Source organism: Grus americana, chromosome 2 (assembly GCF_028858705.1).
Source record: "Grus americana isolate bGruAme1 chromosome 2, bGruAme1.mat, whole genome shotgun sequence".
NCBI lineage: Eukaryota > Metazoa > Chordata > Aves > Gruiformes > Gruidae > Grus > Grus americana.
This window is the reverse complement of record NC_072853.1, coordinates 157,014,092-157,034,119: the sequence shown is the minus strand read 5'-3', so window position 1 is coordinate 157,034,119 and position 20,028 is coordinate 157,014,092. Positions and strand designations below refer to the sequence as shown.

At 43.4% G+C, this 20,028-nt stretch overlaps 1 protein-coding gene across 2 annotated transcripts in view; it reads right to left on the bottom strand.

The window, feature by feature from the left end:
- The window catches only part of ADARB2 (adenosine deaminase RNA specific B2 (inactive)), a 314,861-nt gene that overhangs the window by 60,914 nt on the left and 233,919 nt on the right, over positions 1–20,028 (bottom strand). For both annotated transcript variants that reach the window (XR_008576089.1, XM_054818308.1), the window contains exon 4: positions 3,371–3,485. Coding sequence is in view for 1 of the 2 variants with exons in the window: in XM_054818308.1 (XP_054674283.1) it covers positions 3,371–3,485 (115 nt within the window). In the remaining variant the exon portion in view is untranslated. The remainder of the gene's footprint in view (positions 1–3,370; positions 3,486–20,028) is intronic.

The following is a 20,028-nucleotide window of genomic DNA, read 5'->3' as shown; positions in this document are numbered from 1 at the left end:
CAAATCGACAACTTTAGTACAGAAAATAATGACACAAATGGCAAATAATTTGTCTTGACGTGGTTGGCAGACATTCTCGTGCTGGAAGGAATTCAAATCTTCCTGGAATATGTACCAAGATAAGGCTGTTCCTAGCTTTGCATCTTCTGTGAATCACTTCATATCTGTGAGTTTCTTTTCTCGGCTCCACAAAAACAGTAAGATATTGACATATTGGATGGCTGACAGATTGAAGGAATTCATAAAAGGGAATTCAGAATTAAAAAAGAAGCCTTGAGGGAAATGGTTTATGAACATAAGTAAAATTATACTTTGTCTTAATGCTGACTAAGAAGAAATATGAAATACAAATGTGTAAAATCCTGCTGAGGGCATAGGACTCATAAAAAACCCCAGTGGGAGGCACTTTCACCCCTTCCCCAAAGAAGAGACACAGGCAGCCCCAGCTGCCCAGCAGGACTCGCAGGGGTCTGGATGTGCCCCCTCCCTCCCCTAGCACTGCACACATGCAGCAGCTGCGATTTTGGAAGTTATGACTCCTTTGGTGACTTTCCTTCCCACATGGTGCGGGGTTTTACACTGTCCTTTGTACAACTGTGTATTGGGTTTGCGTGGCAAGGTTTTTAGTGGGGGGGGTCTACAGGGGTGGCTTCTACAAGAAGCTGCTAGAAGCTTCCCCCGTGTCCCATGGAGCCAATGCCGGCTGGCTCCAGGACGGACCCACCACTGGCCAAGGCCGAGCCTATCAGCCATGGTGGTAGCAGCTCTGGGATAACAGAATTAAGAAGGGAAAAAAAAACAACTGTGAAACTGCAGCCAGAGAGAGGAGTGAGAAGACGTGAGAGGACCAGCCCTGCAGACACCAAGGTCAGTGCAGAAGGAGGGGGAGGAGGTGCTCCAGGCACCAGAGCAGAGATCCCCCTGCAGCCAGTAGAGAAGACCATGGTGAAGCAGGCTGTCCCCCTGCAGCCCATGGAGGAAGGATGAGGGGGTGTAGAGATTCCACCTGCAGCCCGTGGAGGACCCCACGCCGGAGCAGGTGGAGACACCTGAAGGAGACAGTGACCCCGTGGGAAGCCCACGCTGGAGCAGGTTCCTGGCAGGACCCGTGGAGAGAGGAGCCCATGCCGAAGCAGGTTCCTGGCAGGACTTGTGACCCCATGGGGGACCCACGCTGGAGCAGTTTGCTCCTGAAGGTCTGCACCCCGTGGAAGGGACCCATGCTGGAGCAGTTGGTGAAGAACTGCAGCCCATGGGAAGGACCCACGTTGGAGAAGTTCATGGAGGACTGTCTCCTGTGGGAGGGACCCCAGGCTGGAGCAGGGGCAGAGTGTGAGGAGTTCTCCCCGTGAGGAGGAAGGAGCGGCAGAGACACCATGTGATGAACTGACCACAACCCCCATTCCCCGTCCCCCTGTGCCGCTGGCGGGGAGGAGGGAGAGAAAAGGGGAGTGAAGTTGAGCCTGGGAAGAAGGGAGGGGTGGGGAAAAGGTATTTTAAGATTTGGTTTTATTTCTCATTATCCTACTGTGATTTGATTGGTAATAAATTAAATCAATTTCCCTGAGTCAAGTCTGTTTTGCCTGTGATGGTAATTGCTGAGAGTGATCTCTCCCTGTCCTTATCTCTACCCATGAGATATTTTCTCTCCCCTGGCCAGCTGAGGAGGACGAGTGATAAAGCAGCTTTGGTAGGCACCTGCCATCCAGCCAGGGTTAACCCACCACAGACTGCTTCTTTGGATCATATAGCAATGACTTGGCTCCATCATGCTTTTTAAAGCAGGTCTAGGCTTGGGCTAAAGGATGCAGGGGCTGTACCTTGGCAAAGTAGGAATGGGCTTAAATTCTTACAGGGAAAATACACACTGAGTGTGACAAAACTGAAGAGGGACACTGAGCTGGGTACAGTCTCCCCTCAAAAACTGATTAAAGCACCGTTCCTTGGCTTCTGTAACTTAGCTTCTTATAAAAGGCATATTTAAACATTCTTTCCTGAGGTCTTGCTTGGAAAGAATTCCTCTAAATAAATTACATCACTTTGTTTAAATTTAATGAGTGCCACAGTCAAGAAATCTGACTATGACAAAGCAGCTGATATGCTGGGTCTATTGTGCATCTTTCACATCCCAAAGTCAATCACACTCTCTCTTTTATTTTTCTTGGTACTAAATATGTCTCCTGTGGTCTATAGGACGTATACACCATGGTTTCTGTGTGTACAACAGTGTGTCTTTGCAACACCTAAAAAATGGAAGTCTCATCCATTACTCCGGTTCCTAAAGTAATATAAAAAATAACAAACCAAAGCAGATTAAGTAAAATAATACCAAATTTAGCCAAGGAACAGTTCAGTTCCAACCAGAGGTGGAAAAGACTTTTAGGTCAACTTCTCTACTTCTAATTTCAAGAGAGGCTTTCTCACTCTTTTCACATCAGAAAGGAGGAGAATAAGTTACTTTGCACAGAACTCTTAGCTGTGGTTTAGGCCTGTGGTTGGAAGAGATCCAGCAGATAATCCTGTCTCCATCCTGCTGCCTTGCAATATTCACAAATGTCCCTGTTGAATCTAGCTAATGTAATTGTTGAAAGGAAGAAGTAAGACAAGCCTGGATGAATTATACATGCTTTTCCCCTCTGAGCTTATCCTCTCATTTCTAAACTCAATCCACTGCTCCATGTGTCTGAGTGAGAATGAAGTTTATGGCAGCATCTCCACTGCTGACATCCTCATAAATACTGAGGTGCCCAACTGAGGTATGTGCACAGAGGAAGAAAGATCATCTATGCAACAGTTTCATCAGAGGGCTAAAGATTTCTGTATAGTATGTGTCCATCAGTTAAGTTTTAAGAGGAGTGACTGTCAAGTTTTAGCCCCACCGATAAGTATTTCCCATGGTTGGAGCAGAACAGAATTAAAACTTTGCATGCTCTGGGTTTGTTTCTTTTGATTGGAAAGGAAAGGCTGAGATTTGCTTTTGTTGTCAGTCTAAAACAAGGTTTATGGTAACCTTGTACAACAAGAACTTGGTGTTTCCAGATCTAAAAAAGAAATTAATAAATGATACAACTTTTTACTGATAACTAAAAAACCCCAATCTATTAGGAAATGCAAAATCAGACAGGTCTGTATTTTGTCCTGCAAACAAAACAATGTAGGGGCATATTTATGAATAAATCTTTACCTCTGTTGCCAATATTTTTTGTGTGAACTTACTTGAAGTGTAAATATTTAATGCTTCTTTTCTCTGCATTACTATTTATTTTTCTGTGTGGGAGTAAAGGCATCCTTCAATACTGCGGACCAGGTAAATAATGTATTACTTAGTCATGAAAAATGCCAGAGGAAAATAAATGAGAGGATATCTTACCTTTGGTCATCACAATGCCTGCAAGACTTTTGTGGCGTGCGTGCATGGAAGTGAAATTGTCTGTCAGCTCCTGGAACTTCTGTGCAACCATTTGGTATATGGAGTCGGCAAAATCCTGAAAGACACAGTCAGAAAGAATTTTTTCACTTGCTTTGATTGAGGCACCTGGGCGTTTCTGCAGATTAGTCACCTGCTGTCAACTGCTGAGTGGTCCCTTTTAGAATTAGACACCACCTACCCGAGCAAAGATAAAAGGAGTGTCTCTCTGTCGACTACCCACATCTCCCTCAGAAATAGCCAAATTAACTGAATTAAAGCTAGACACCCCTATTGCCTAGGATTAGTGGTGACGGGAGAAGATTTCAAGACTGACTTTTTTTCAGCCTCCTAGACGTTGATCCAGGATTAGTTCACAGCAAAGTTGTTGGTCCTTAAAGCATTTTATTGTAGTGAGCTGAAGAGGTGGACGTGTGTCCCACCAAACCACTTATTCCCATGAGCCCACTGAAAATTTCCGTTAGCCCACTGAAGCCTGAGAGCTGAGCGGAGGCCTGGGTTACAGGTGAGGACCACCTGCTTGTGCATCCAAGGTGAGTTTTTAATGACTCACAGCTACTGAGATACAAAATCAGCTCAGGGATCTGGGCTATGTTTAACGCTGTCAGAGGAGTACCATGGTCTGTCTTGCTTCCACCTCCACAGCCATCGGGAGGGAGGGAAGAGGAACCTCTGCTTGCACATCCTACCAAAGATGTTGCTTGCACGAGCTCACTGGTGTGCAGCAGTGCTGAGGGACCGGTCTGCCAGGTCTCCTGAGCAGGGCAGCTTTGTTGAAAGGTCAAATTTTCCCAGGGACTGGGCTCGAGGGACTGTGTGGTCTGAACCCTCAGGTCTGAGTGAGTCCAGTCACCAGGGAGAGCCTTGGGAAGCCAGTTACTGGCGCCAAGCAGGGTAAAAGGTCTAAAAAGTTAATTCTGCAGGCTGTGGATGGATGAATGTGAACTTAAACCAGCTCTCGTGCTCCTGAGAACACCACTGCTTGGACCGTTTCCCTGCTGCAATGTTTAGTATCTTTTCATTTACTTAATCTCTGCACTTGTTTGGCACGGAGCCTTTCAAGCATGCATTAGAGATAAGTCAGAGGAACGCTGTTTGCGAGCATGAGTTGTTCTTAAAGTGCTTTGCAAGTCTGAACATAAAAAAGTAGGATCCAAAGTGTTTTAATTTTTTTTTTTTTTTTTTTTTTTTAGCCATATGATTTCTTGTGGGAAACCAAGCTGTACCTACAAATCCTTCTGGGAGCGGTTCCTGGGGGCTGGAGCTTACTCTGGGGTGCTGACAGGAGACCTCCTGGCATCCTGTAATCTGGTTAGCCCCAGCTGATCGCGCCTTTGTTAGGAAAAGTGGCTCGAACAAGCAACAGTTCCAGTTTTTCTCCCGGTGTTGGGCTAAGCTTGCTGGGGGGGGGCGTGGGGCTGGTAAAACACAGGTCCCCTGGAATTCACCTGGTGCCTTTAAGCGGGTTCGTGGCACGCGTGGAGGAGAGGCTGAGTCTGATATTCATCCTCCCTCACCCTGAAAGACCCACAGCCATGCAGGAGTAAGGACATGTATTTAAGAAGATCACATCCATTCTTTTTCTCCCAAAACTGTTAATGGTGATGAAAACATGTTGGCAAAACCACAGCATTTTAAATTGGGAGAACACACAGCTATTTTTCAGAGGAAAGCAGATTTCAATCCACAAATATTATCAGTATTACTACTGCTGCTGAGAGCCTCTGCAGGCTGTACACCATATGTTTCTACAGTTTGTTGCAGAAAGTCAGCTTAATTTTTAAATATTATTATAGCAAATATTAAAAAAATCCAATTAAATAAGACATAACAACAATTAGGCAACCCCCTTTTTGTAAAACCTGGAATATATTTTCCATGTACAATCCTTGTAAGTGATTGCAATTTGCTCCAAACATAGAGGATAGGATTTCTGTGACACACTAATTTTTCTTTGTTTTGCTAAATGCAGCTTTCCAAGGTATTGCTCTGGGAACAAACCATTTGCCCAAAAAGACAGTTTAATATAACATGGAATAAAATACGCTGGCTTGTTGCAAAAGAAGGAAAGAGGCATATAAACCCTTTCTGGGAGATGCATGCAAAATTCTACACTAGAATTAGATGAAAATCAAGAAAAATTATCAAGAACAGTTTGACAGTTCCTAAATGGAATTTCACTTTGACTGCATTTATACCTCTTCTAATCTAATTGTCCACAACCACCATGTGAGCAAGGTATTGCTCATACAGTGCTTCTGAAGGATGAATTTTGGGTCAATTCTCATTTGTCAAGCATCAAGGCACCCTTGTGATATAAATGCAATTATAGTTGCTTTACAGATGAATGCGTGAAGGCACTAAAAGGGTGAGGGACTGGTCCAGGGGAATAGCATGGAGCCGGGCACAGCCAGGTGTTCTGATTTCCTGATGCTCTGGCTAAGTGCTCAGTGCTGGAACACTGCCTGTCTTTCATAATATGAAAGTTTGTTTCTAAACTTGTTTTCCCTGCTGAAGAGTGACTTCATCCATAACAGAAAACTAAAGTGTATTTGCAGGACTGATATAACTGGGTCCCATATGGTGGACTGAAAATCTGATCAGCTTTATTTAGACTAGAAAGAAAGAAAAAAAAAAAAGAGTATCTTCACAAAACTATCTGCACCATCATTTAAAAAAAGAATCAAATCATAAATTTCATCTCCTGCAGTATTGCAGTCCAATCCATGCCTGCATTTCTAGCGTACCCTCCAAATCTGCATCCCAGGGCATTTTGTGCTCATTAAGAGTTAATTAGCTTAGAGGCACATACAATTCCTAAAAGAATCATTTTAAAAATGCTAAATAGAACAAATAACTTTTAACTTTGGATTTAGAAATCCCCACAGTCAAGAGCTTTCTTTACTTCATTTGGCAGTAGGTTCCAAAGCCAGAGAGCAAAGAGACTCACTAAAGGCAAAATAACGACATGACTTCAGATAACATTTAGGGACGATAAAGAATTCGGCATTTGCTGATCTCAAGGAGTGACCTGGGACATTAAAGAACAGCAAATCCATTAAATGTGAAGCCTCTTAGCTCAAATAAGTCAGGCGAATATTTTTCATCTTGAATCCATTGCCTAAAAGGATGCCAGTGAAATTAGTAGAAGCAAAGGAGTAACATATATGAATACGTGTAGGTTGTTCCTGCATCCTACATGTATTCATGTATGTCACCCTTTGACAACCAGAAACATAGTGTCTAATCTGAGAGGTCATTTAAAAACCATACATAAAAGGGACCATCCTTTTGTTATTCTCTATTATGAAAACAATTAATCTCAGAGAAAAGTTGCATTTGGTGATACCACAGTTCCTACTGCCAGATAGGAGTGAAAAGAAAAGTCTCCATCTGGAGTAAATACAAGAGCTAAATACATCTTGGTAGTTTCTGAACAACTATCAGGTTGGTAGTAGAAAAAGGGAAAATTTCTGAAGATAAGGGAAAAAAAGTTGAGATTTTTTTTTTGTGAAAGAGAACTTCAGTGCAATTAATCGAGGTGCATGCAATTGCACTGATCACATAATGGCAGAGAAGCAGCAGCTTAGGGTGGGGGGACAGGAGAGAAGGAAATAAAATGATACAGACAGTCAGAGCTCTGAAAATTTTTACCAAAGCACATAGGAGAATAAATGCTCAAATATCACTTGAGTGCTGGACCTAGGAGGGCTTATGTTTAGATGTTAAATCTCCTTGGAAAACGGGGTTCTGATGCAAAACCGCCACTGAAGCCAGTGGAAGTATGTCTGACTCAAAGATGCTCCAGATAAGGCTCAACTGGTGAGGATGGGAGTTCAAGCACGCCCGTGCCCTGGCCGGGCAGGGTGAGCTTGGCCATGCTGGCTTTGGGTGCACGTTGGGAGGAAAAAACCCACGACTCTTGGGAAGAATTGACCTTCCAGGTGCTGAGTTTCTTTCAAATCCCCTTCTTTTGTCCACCTGCTATCAAAATCTTAGCTTTCACAGGTCCTCACTTAGATTTTTCTGTACAAACAATATTTACCTCAGAGACAATTTCTTTGAGATCAAAACTTTGCTTACCCTTACTAATAGAGTGAGTGATATGAGTGAGGCAAACAAGACCGCTAGACCCACACTGAGAGGCAAATCTGCTCTCGGTTCCACTCCAACCATGAGCATTGCCTGAATGCCTGCTGCCACTGGTGGAAGCAACAGTGTTCAGGCGCCTGGCAAAGGAAAGCAAAGAGGTAATGCGAAACTTTTCACTGGGAAAAAAACCTGTGAGATCTGCAGTACTTAATAAGCTATATTTTAACTTATACAAAGGGGATTGAAAAATGAAAAATAGATGTCATTAGTACTAAAACTGCACTGTGTTGTCTGAAGTATTCATCTATCCTTGATTACCATATCAAATTACTTGTGTTATTCACAAAGGAAAATCAAACTTTAGATCATACCACTACAGAACCGAAAACTTTTAGTAATTTCTCAGCACTAATATTTCAAATGGTATAAATAATTAAATGTGTTCAAGTTTGCTATGGGAGTCTTCAGGGTAAAACTGACATTCAACAGGAGTAGTAAGGATATTAAAATCAATAGATTATAAAGGAGAAAGCCTTTAGTAAACATTTTCTATTGAAATCCTGTCTTAGGGTTTATAGGGTTGAAATATCAGAAAGGTTAGATTTGCATATGGATGGGAAGAAATATTCTACTATACAGATATCACCAAGGGCGCTGTTTCTACTGTCGCCCAAGTACTTTATTTTCCAGAAAATTACTGACATTTGGGGGGTAAATGTTGAACACGATGAATGGGGATTGGGTTGAATTAAGTTCACAACTCCCTTCACAGATAAAAGAGATGGACACCTAGTTCTTTTTTACTGGCTGAGGGGGAAACATGCATTCATTGACAGCGGGAGTTTGTAGTTCTTGCTGTGGAGAAATCTCAGTGTCTAAATGGGAGGGGAGGAAAACACAGCACAGAGAATATCAATCCTGAAATGCTGCTCCTGGTCAGGGTGTGCAGCAAATTGCTACACAACACACTTTTTCCCAGGCTTGTAAATAAGTTTGCTGTAGCTAGTTGGAGATTCATTGCTAAGTGATTGTACCCTCGAGCTAATGAATTAGTCAGGCTCTTCCCAGGTACTACATCATCTTCAAGATGCAGCCTTGAGAAGAGAAATAGCCGAGGGTTGTGGGCTGCCCTCCACCATCAGTCTTCTAGCACCCATTTAACTCCTGTCGCCAGGAGCTCCCCCAGCATGGTGGAAAGGGCTGAACGAGGACCTAGAGGAACAGGCAGGCAGGGGTGGCCCATGGAAGGAAGGAGAGCAGCGGGTCGCAGGGTTGCAGGTTGGGTTCATTCCTTGCCCTGCTTCCCAACAGCCTTGGTGCAAGTCGCATGCTTTGCCACAAGTCCCACTTCTCCAGAGGTAAAAGGGGACAATTTTTACCCACCTCTCAGGGGAACTGTGAGGCAAATGGCACTGATGGTGGTGAGACTCTCCAAGCAGGGTCGTGCAAGGACTTCTGCAGCTAGACTGGAGGCTGCAGTCCACAGCTCCTCATAACTCAGTGTTCCTTCAGCATGCACAGGCATTTACAGAGTATTACTCAAAGAACAAGGCGCTCCCAGGAAATTCATTGTGGTTCTTTCCTTGAGATGTGCAGTAATTATTTCTCTCCAGTCATAACTCCTACAGTATTGATCATTATGTCTGGTTTTGGCTTATCCCTCGGGGCCAGTGTATATGGGCTTTGTTTTATCTTAGATGGACGTGGTTTTATTTTGTCTGGCTGTATGTTTTCATTTCAGCTGACCTCATTCATATATCCTGTGTACATCCTGATTCAGAGAGGTCTTCTCATTCATGCTTCTCAGAGGGGACTGGGCGCGTGATGCACAGGCAGCAGCTGGGTACACGTTCCCACACTGAGCTTCTAATGAAAACTCCAATAACAATAACGCACTTCTGACACTGAATATCCTCATAGTTTTCTTATCAAGATTGATGGGGAAGATCAACTGCTCCTATTGATTCAGTCACAAGAATCGCTTTCACCAACCCCCACCTCCATCTGTTCATAGTCCTATTACAAATGTTTTAGCTGCATATGATGCTGACCTACCGCAATGAGTTCCTTATTTCTGTAATCATCAAGTGTCTGAAATTTGCTCTGCATTCATGGTTCCTCAGTGGCTTGGCTGACCTCGGCTGACTTGGCCAACTCGTCCAGACTGTGCAATGGGCTCCTGGGCTCAGAGCGATTATTTGCTGGCTTCTTCCCTCTCCTCCCCTCACCCTGGCTGGAGGCTGATTGCTCTGCTAATTTCCCAGGCCCCATAAAACATATTCGCCTCCACACCGTTGCTTATATCATTAGTGATCATTTACTGAGTACCAGCACCATGCTGGCTGCTGTATGAGGCGGACTTTGAAGATAGTCCCTGTGTGGCAGATGGAAGAATGACAAAACGCCCCAAAAGACTCCAGAATGGGAGTCAGAATAGAAAATTCCTTCTCTCACTCATTTTCTTTTTTTGAGTTTCCCAGTAAACCTAGGGCTTTACGACAATGATAGTCACCGCCTGTGCTGGGGTTGGGAGGACACAGAATGCACAGAGAAATTAAGATGAGACAAAGGTGGAATGGGAGGGTTAGTTAAGGTCCATCTTTGGTGACTCTCAGCACCTTTATGCCTGGGAGATTTCCCAATGACTTCTTTAGGTTTTAGATTCGACCCTGTTCTAATGAATGTGAGGTCTGCTAAAAACATTTTATCAGATTTTGATGAATTGTTCATATATCCAGCATATGCTCCAGCAATGATTAAAGGCTGCAGTAGGCTTCTCACTTGTGATGTTTCTTGAGTGGCTAAATGCAAACTGAAAGTCCCCCACTGCATCTGATTTTTTTTTTTACTAGGGAACACAAATGTCTCCCAGTAAACCTTGTTTTAAATCTCTTCAGTGAGATCTTCAGGCATGAGTGGCAAAGAGGTACTGTGCCAATGTTCGCAGAACTTTTTCTTAAAATGTTGAATTTTTTCACACAAATATCAAGTTTTAAATGGGTAGGGAACCAAGTTTTATTGGGGCATTTGGGAAGGGAGGGACAAATTTACAAACTGGTAGCTATGATGTGAGTTCTGTTATAATGAAAAAGCTTCTGAATTTGTACATGAGTACTACTATGTGATCCTGTAAATGAGATTAATCAATGTTAAATATCTCAAAAGAAATTTGTAGCAACAGTAGGAAGTACAAAGATCAAACAGGAATTTATTCTACAAGCTCAGTGAAAAAAATTGGTCTGTTTTCTCAATATATCCCTTGACTACAGGGAATCAATCAAATTTAATATAATGTATCTTTTTATTTGTTTCAGAAACCCCTGGAGTGACTGAAAGAAAATAGAACACATAAAATAAGCATACTATTGAAAAAGGATATGCTGTCAAATCCAAATGCCCCAGCTCCTCCAAAAAGTACGGTTTTCTATTTAGTAGGAAAACATTTTGTATGTAGGTTTAATTAGAATCTTTAAATTCACATTAGTGTGTTAATGTTAGGATGCTAACAGATGAGCCCCTCTATTTGAGGTTGATTCATTGCTGTCTGCATTCATCTTGCTCTAAAAAGATGCTACCAATAAGCACCATTTCAATGAATTTAGAGGAAACAAGCTTTTCCACCGACATGAACAGTTGTTCCCTAAAGGAGGCCATGCTCAGTTTCCAGCTTTGCTTCTTCTGAGTACAGCTCTGCATTTATCGCTCCGGTAATGAAGAATGTCCACACCAATTTTGCAGAATCGCTCTTGAAGACAATACTGCACCTGCTAACAAATGCCAGAAAGGAGGGGTTGTTTGTTTGCCTTTTTTCTTTTCTTTTACTGATCCTTAACCCAAAAGCCTTCTTCCTACAGAGGCACACATAAGGTTGGCTGCAAGTGCTGAATAATTCAGAACAGTGAAGTAGTGTTCGCTTTGCAGCCCTGTGCCTGCTCTAGGACAAGCCTCAGGTGTCAAGCTGTTGTACACTACAGATATTAAATTAGCACGAATGGGTTTTCTTTAACTAGATAAAAGCTCTGTAAAGCCACCAGTGCCTAGGAATGTCTAACTCTGTAAAAAGTCTTTTATGCTCTCTATAAAAAACTAGATTTTAGATTCATATTATGAGCCATCTCTCTTTAATAAAATCAATGCTTTATCTGACAAATGTCCTTTCAGTTTTCTGTTTTCTGACTTTATCTTTTTTAGGTGCATTAAAATGAATATCCTTTGGAAACTAACAGTGGCAAAACCCTCGTCACATGCAATACTCTTGGCTGTTCGAGGTCCACTCTCTTCCCGAAGCCTAACCAGTTAGCAGCTCTTGGGTAAATGTTCAAAGCAGGGACAGAACAGTGCTTGCTCAAATCCCTAGAGCATCACTTTGAAAATCTACGCCTGTGTGTTTATGGTTCTCATTAAGGAGCTGCGCTATTAAGAGCCTTCCCCATCACACATATGCTTTGTGAGATAAAGCAGGGTGCAGGCAGTGTCCAAAACAAATTTAATCTATTCTGAACTGCTGATCCCAGCAAGGCACTGCACAATTCAACTTTCTGAATCACTGCAGAGCAATGCGTATAATACACTGCGTGGCAATTACTATACAGACATCGGAATTTTTCCTTTCTTGTTGTTAAAGATCTTGCTGTCATTTGCTATAATGATTCTCAAAATCCGGCTGTAACCTTGCTAACAACCTTTCCCTTGGCTGGGAGGGGTGGTAAGGCAATCTACATTTCGTGTTACTTCACCCTTTTCCGGGCTTCTCCTCAGATGTGTAATTAGCAGGGACAGTTCTCATCATCTGCGGTGGCTTTGTGCCAGGAGAGGCAGGACTGAGATTTCTGCTGAATCCCGATTGCCACTCAGATACCCCACAGAGCCATTTGGGACTGGTGTGTGCCCTTCCTGACTTATTGTCCCTTACTGGACAAACACAAGTAATTAACATAACATTGCTGAAACTAAGAAAGAGATTTACTGTTTTATATCTGCTGGGAACCTGCATCTGAAGCTAAAAATTCAACATTACTTTTAGCCCATGCTCTAAAAACCAAATATCACTTCCCCATCACCCTCTCCTCCAGCTCCAGTCAAGAAATTCCTGAACAAGTATCCACACCTGGAACCTGGGAATGGCCTTTTTCAACCCCGTGACAACCCTCTTGAGCAAAACCCGTTGCCCCAGCAGACCCAGCAAGAGCCCAGGGAAGGACTAAGCATGAGGCCAGGAGACTGTGGAGTGGCACTGATGGACTGTCCTCCGCAGGATGACCTTCCTTCGGACCATACCTGAGAGAGGGGTGGAAAGGATCTGCCCGCAGATGAGTGTGATGTCAGAGCTTTCACTTACAGCTCAGATTTCTTATGGCAAATAAAATCTTTAAGAAAACTTCCTCATCATGGGAGAGTTGCTTTAAGTGATTTATTCACCGTGGGCAATAAAAGAAGAGCTTCTTAGGGGGAAAAAAAAAGACAAAGAATAAATGGATAAACCCAGTAATTAAAACCCAATTATTTATTTACCTATTTACACAAAAATCTCAAAGCAGTTTACCTACAAATTGGCCAAACCTTATAAAATTAATGTCATATAGGTACATATATTTATTCCTATAAAACTGATGATTTAATTGAGAGACAACCAGTTTTAACATTTTGCTCAGGCAAGTCAGTGTCAAATACAAGAAATAGAATGTGCAATTCTTCCCTTACCGCAAAAAAAGGACGTAAGATAAATATGAATAAATTTCTTTTATCAGCATACCATACCTCTGGAAGGATACCTGTAAGGATCTCTAAGGTGTCTGGCATTACACGTCTGGGATTCCGTGTACAGCCACGGGGTAAGAAAGAATCTCCTAAAATTCAGACAGCAATTCCAGAGAGAAAAGAGGCATAACCAACTTCATACCCAGCCCTTACACTATACAAAACTGTGTCACCAATCTGTGTTTTTAAGGTAATGGCTGGATGTCAGCTCCTCGCTAACATGCACATAACCTGAAGGGCACTCCAGTATATTACACCCCACATGTTTCTCTCTCCTGCTCTGCTCACAGGGCTCCTCGGCAAGGAGGAGCTGGCACACAAGCCTTGTGTGACTCTTTGCAGTCTACAAAACTGTCCTGCCAAAACCTGGGGGGGGTTTGTAGCTCGCAAGGGCTACGCAAAATTCGTGTACTCAAGAGCTGACTAATACGGACAGCAAGGTAAAACTTGCTGCTTGTAGCCCCTGAAAATAATAAAAGCAAAAAAAGCAGAGGATTTCAAGGCTGTCTGCCATGGCATCTTTGTCTTCTTGTCTTTCTTCATCCCTTCTCCTCCTGTGATTTATGTTTAACCATTTCCCCCATCTCTTCTGTCGAGTGCATCTGTGCTTAGCATCACAGAAGCATTGTCTAGGTGGTCTGGAAACCCAGACAAACTATTATACAAATCAAAGTCTGTCCAGTTTCTGATAACACCAAAGCTAATTTATTTTTTGTTTATACTCCACTACCTTTGACAAAGCTTCCTCTAGAGATTTATATCTCCATCCTTACTGCCTTCCAACCGTTTGTCAATTTTTTTGTTTTGCAACCGACAAAAGAAAAAAAAATATCTGACATCAACCTTGGAAGAGGTACTGAGTGCAGAAGTTTTTTTTTTCAGACGTGATAAAATCTTGCCTAAAACCATGTCCAACCTTTTCAGTAGAAAGTCCAGATGGCTTTGCAGCCTGTACAACAGACTTTATTCACTGATGCTTCTCTAAGTGTCAGCAGGGTGTTGTCTTCCAGAACTAGTAAATGCGCAATGAAAGGCAGCTCGGAGGGGAGAAATAAACACAAACAAAAAACCCGCTCACTTAAATCCCCCTGCCTCCCCCTAAAAATCAAATTAATCTGAGAATTTCTACATGCATCTGACTGAAAAGTCCCCCCCGGGTGGAGAAAGGCTTTGCAAACAACTGGAGGTGTAACGGATGGGGTAGCGGTTCAGGCGGCTCCAGGCTGAGCAGTGATTTACGCACTCACTGCTGACTCTAGGTCGCCCCTGCCTGCATTGCAAATATTTCAGCTCAGGATCAGGACCCTTTCCGAGTCTCTATACAGGCTTCAAACTGCAGCATCTCTTTGTGTTGTTTTCACTGTGGTCAAATTAGCACAAAGAAGCATTTACGAGTCTGACAGGCAGGCAGGGCGGGGGGGGTGAAGGCTCAGGGTTTGGGCTGAGATTCTGCCCCTGTGCCCGGATCCCCGGCAGCCTGGTGCCAGCCGCACCGTCAGCCTTGCCTCAGTTTCCAATTTGTAAAATGGGAACAGTCCAGTGAAGCCATGCATGTGACTTTGATATAGGTGGGGGGGTCAAAGCACTGTCTTGCTTCAATATATGGCCAAGCTTACTATGGGATCAGCGCTGTCCTGCCCACCCCTCCACCCTGCGTAGCATCTATGGCCAGCTTTACACCTAGGCCACATGGGAGGAGGGGTGGTAAAACATCCCTGCTATGGCCAGCACGGGCCCTGCGGCCATGCCGAGCAGCCGGATCCTGCACTCAGCAACACGAGCACGGAGGGCATCTGCCTGGTCTACACCAGGAGGAAAACTGCCCCCTCTTGGTATCACTTCTGAGTCCTCCAAAGGAATCAGGAAGAGCAAAAAGCTCCAGCCAATATGAAGCTCATGCAACTATCACCGTTTTAACTACTATCCGTGTGATACTGGTGGCAGTGGTTAATACCACAGCCACCTCATTAGTATTCCCGATTCTGTTCTAATTGTGTAGCCTTGAGGTTGGCAGCACTTTTGCTCCGCATCTGTGCAGAGTTTATCCCAACGTGGGTGTGCTCCAGGACCAAAGTGCCTTGGCATGTCTGCAAGGCAAATAATAAGTGGTGGCAAGAGTGGGGAAATTCTCAGAAGAGAGGGGAAAAAAACCAAAAACAAACAAAAAAAAAAAAAAAAAGAAGAAACCTGGTGCACACAAAGCCCTTCCAGCATGTCTCCAGTTTTGTTTCTCGTTGACACACTACTCTCGTTTTGAGCTGACAGCTGTGGTCCAGCCTTTGTCAGGTAATTAATCTGGGTAGTTTGTTTTCACAGGTGAGTAGCAGGTTGGCACAGTCTCCTCTAGCAGTGGTTTGTGGGTTTAGTTTTTTTTTTCTTTTCAGAGCCTCATGGGTATGAAAGCGTGCGTGTCTGTGTGTGAACACGGGCACACAACGCACTCTCGGCCCTGGCCGGCCATTTGTTCCTTCCTCACTGCAGAGGTATACGCTGCAGGTGTAACTCCTGCGCTTTGTAGGGTGAATGGACGGAAACCTCAGACAGGAATTTAAAAGCATCAGATTTGCTCTCATCGATTACAGCTGACAAAACATTAAACCCCCTGAGTTCCTTTGCCAAGGTTGAGCACCACTGGTCTGACTCACACAACAACTTCTGTGTCTGTTTAGAAACGAAACTGATTAAAAAAAAGCAAAAGAGATGGAGAGAGAGAAAGAAAAGCCATCATATCTCTTGGCAGGGAAATGAGGGGTGATCTACTGCATTTTAACATTTGGTTAGTTGTGAAGTAACGCAGTAATAATAATAATATTTTGCCCATACACTGGTGACAGCTAAAATGAGCACATTTTCTTTTTCATGATGCAGACAGTGCTCTGCAAGGTCACCGAGCTGGGAAACGTGATTCTATGGTTCCTGTGTCAAAGTGCCAAAATATCCTTTCACCGAAGCTGTATGCCTTCAAGCCATCCCTGAGCTCCACAGAGCCACTTTCTTCTGTTTGATAGTTTCTTGCCAGTTCCCATTGTGCCCCAAGATATCTGTCTTGACAAATAGCTGGGTAATACATGGCTGGGCAACACAATTGTACCTCAGCAAATCTGTCCTCCACAGCCAGCACAGGCTTTCTTTGTTTCTTCTTCCTCATATTCCCTATTCCTTATACTTCTTCTTCCTTCTTCTTATAATCCAGTGTGTCCTTAAAACCTAACCTGCATATTAGTCTGTTTTATCTGCGTCCTGGAGTACCTCACCCCTCTGTTTCCATGGGCAGTCAGGAGATGGTTCAATTCAGATTGCGCTGTGCAAGGATGCAACGTTATGTCATACATTTTTGTCTCCTTGATTAATAATACTAAATGGTACTTTGAGCCAAAGTGCATGGTGAGCCGTAACATCTCTCTGTCGAGGATAACAAGCTTTAGTGGCCAGGGGCAGGGTGCCCTGATGGAGAGCAGTGCAGTCCCTGGGCAGTCGGCTACGCCGGGAGGGGCAGCGTTAGGAGGGGCGCGTTCAGGAAACTGAACAATCCACCTTTTCTTGTATGTTCGGGGTTGTTATTTCTAGGTGATCATTTCAGCAGCCACCCTCATCTCCAGCGGTCAGCCCACAGAGTCATGCAAGCCCCCCAAGCGATGGTCATATTCTGGCCATGTCTTCCCGTAAGAGACTATTTCTCTCCCCTGACCGTACAGGGACCCCAGATTAAATCGGTTGTCTATCCCTGCAGTTTCAGTGCTGTAGTAGTAGTGAATAGGTACCAGCAGTAAGTGATCAGAATAAAGTGATTTCCTTACACCAGGAAATGGAATAAAATCTCCTCTCCTAAATCCCATTTAGCTCTACGTTCATTACATTGCCAAGCTTTTGTAGTGAAATGTTCAGATCCTATTGAAATGTCCCAGATATTAATTTTCACTGCCAATAACAGGAGTCCTGTGCACTTAACATTGTCCTTGGAACACAGTAAAAATATGTTTCAGCAGCTAATGAAATTATCACAAACCCTGTGACCTGCAAAACAAACAGGATAAGAAAGTCTTACCCTTGCTGGCTAAAATGATGTGGTACAGCTGTATTTTGTCAGGGTTTTTTTATATATATATATATATATATATATGCATATGTCATGCCAAATTGTAGATTGCCATTAAGGTGGTTAAGGAGGCTTTTTTTAGCTGACATTTCCAGCGCATCTCAACAACTCTTTAGCTAGAATCTATGCTATGTGTCATGTATTTTATGGTTTCTTTAGCACATATAGGGTTTAACTGTTGGAAGACTTACGCTCACTGGCTTCTAGCAGGGATGCAGTAGTGTCACTCTTTTTTTATCTATCCAAGCTTTAGTATGTCAGGCTTTACTGCTTTTCTGTCCTTAATATTTTTGTGCAAATAGAACTAGAAAAAACAAAGAACAAACTCTCACCAAAAAGATACAAAGATGTCTTTCAAGGCAAGGATGATGGGAAATCTCTCAGGGTACAAAACTGGGAGACACTTGAAGGTGCTTATTGTCATTACAAAATGCATTGCCATGCCACAGAAAAGGGCAAAACCTGAGCTTCCCTGGGCGTTTTAAGTATCAAACTTGCATAGGTAGATGGTTGGAGGCCTTTGAAGAGCGCAGTCTCATTGCAGACCCAAACTAGGTCCAAGTTTGTCCTTTTATGTTATGTGATGCCAAGGGTGTAAGTCTCTAATGTTTTTTGGTATAGCCATGACAGACGTGGTCAGAAGTTGTGACCATTTTGTTAAAGCAGCTATCAATCCTGATGCCTCAGTTTCTCCGCCTGCATTTATCTGCCTGAAGCACCCCAGGGATCACCTTCCACTGTTTGAAAACGGCCTCGGTATGTAAATCTCTGAGGCAAAGCGAATTGCCATCACAGTGTTGGCACATCAGCAACACAGGACAGGTTGTCCCAGTCTGCATCAAAGGGACAAAATGAACACTTATTTCCTTTGCAGGTGAAATGCAACTATAAAACCAGTTGTTCAACAGCAATGGGAGATGACACCGCAAAACCATCCTTCCATCTGTGTGCCCCTGTATTTAAAATAAACAGCTCAAGGTGCTAATTTTGCCTTCGCGATTGCCCTGTCAGGAAGGCGGAGTGATGCGTGGGCTGTCACACCTTGCAGGATGGAGGAGAGCCGCTTTCCACCATGTGGCTCCAGCAGCAGCTGCTTGCTCTGTGTACTGGCGGGTGGCAAATCAACAGCCACGAGCTCTCTGGGGAGGTACGCAGCCGTCCCACCAGAAGGGTACAACAGACGTTGACTTGTACATCCATGGTCAGAAGCAGCCCCTGGCAAAGGGGATTTGGGCACGAGCCTCCATCACAGCCAGCAATGCCAGTTAAGGACTACTTGTTTTAAGGAGAAAATGGCCTACTCGGGCTTAGGGAGACCAAGGGCTGATTCTGTTTCTGGTTCAGTACCTGGCAAGAGCGAAACGCTTTTGCACCTTGCACCAGCTTCGCAAGTATTCAACATAAAGCAGAACAAGGGAGAAGGAGCCCCCCTCGCTCGTGGTCTTCTTCCTCCCCGGAAAGGTCGAGGATCCAGGAGCATTCATACTGCAAAGATTTCTAAAAATCTCTTAAGAGATAAGCAAAGTCCCTTTGAGTATCTCCTTTCAGAATTTTAGTTCAGAAAGCCTCAAATGTAAAACCCAAGTCAAAAGGCACAGGCTAGCACAAAATGAAGAAGAGAGAAATAATTATTAATGACTGGCATATGTTCATGCCAGTTTTGCAAAGGAACCACAGATGCTGAGACCCTCACTTGGTAAGAATAGGTTGAGCTACAATCATTTCCATGTGGTAAGTCCAATTGGACATGACTGAGGCTGCAGTCCAATGTGCTTTTTTTTAGTCTTAGTGTTTAGAGTCAAAAACCAACTTCTAAATCTACCAACACTGATAATTTTAGAAAAGTTTTTGCTCTCCATTTTCCCTCACAAAGCCTCCCTGCCAGACTGTAGTTGTGTTACATATGGAAAGAATTTAGAATCTGAGCCAAACCTTGGAGAAATCCATAGAAACTTACCTTTGCTTAAGCAGGCTTTGGTTTGGACTTTCTGTGTCTTTAAAAGTGGAATATTTCTGCTATTTCATGAGTTCAACTTTTTATGTAAAGCTTTTAAAAAATTTGCTTGTGCATTTAATTTCAGTCTCCATCTGCAAAAATCTGGAATAGCTAATGGCTATCAGTGGTGCCTACCAACACATTTTTTCGGGCCAACTGGCATTGATGTAGACCCATAGCACATCTTTTGCTAACTAGTACTGTTTCTAAAAATCTCAATGACTAAAAATCAGTCACTCAGAACTTACTGCAGGGGATTGCAGCTCTCAATTACGGAAGGCAGACAGCCTATAAACCACTGTATGAAACAAGGGATGGGATATTGAAAAAGACTCACTCAATAGGAAAAAAACTTTACAAATGTTTCTTGCAAAAAAGGAAGAGATGACAGCCAATAGTCCTTTCCCCCTGCCTTTCTGCCCAGATTTCTCTATTCTCACACACTACTTGCTTAATTCCCATTTTTTTTACCCTTCATCTTTTCAGTATTTCTTCTGAATCACTCTCAGATGCTCTTTACTAATGTTTATCTTGTAATCACATACTAACTCCTTTCCCTTGTACCCTTCAGAAGTGCTTTTTTTCCCCCCTTTTTTCTCCCGCTTCCATGTCTAGTCCCCTGGGAGAGGAGGGGGATCCTGAGCATTACGGGTACATGGC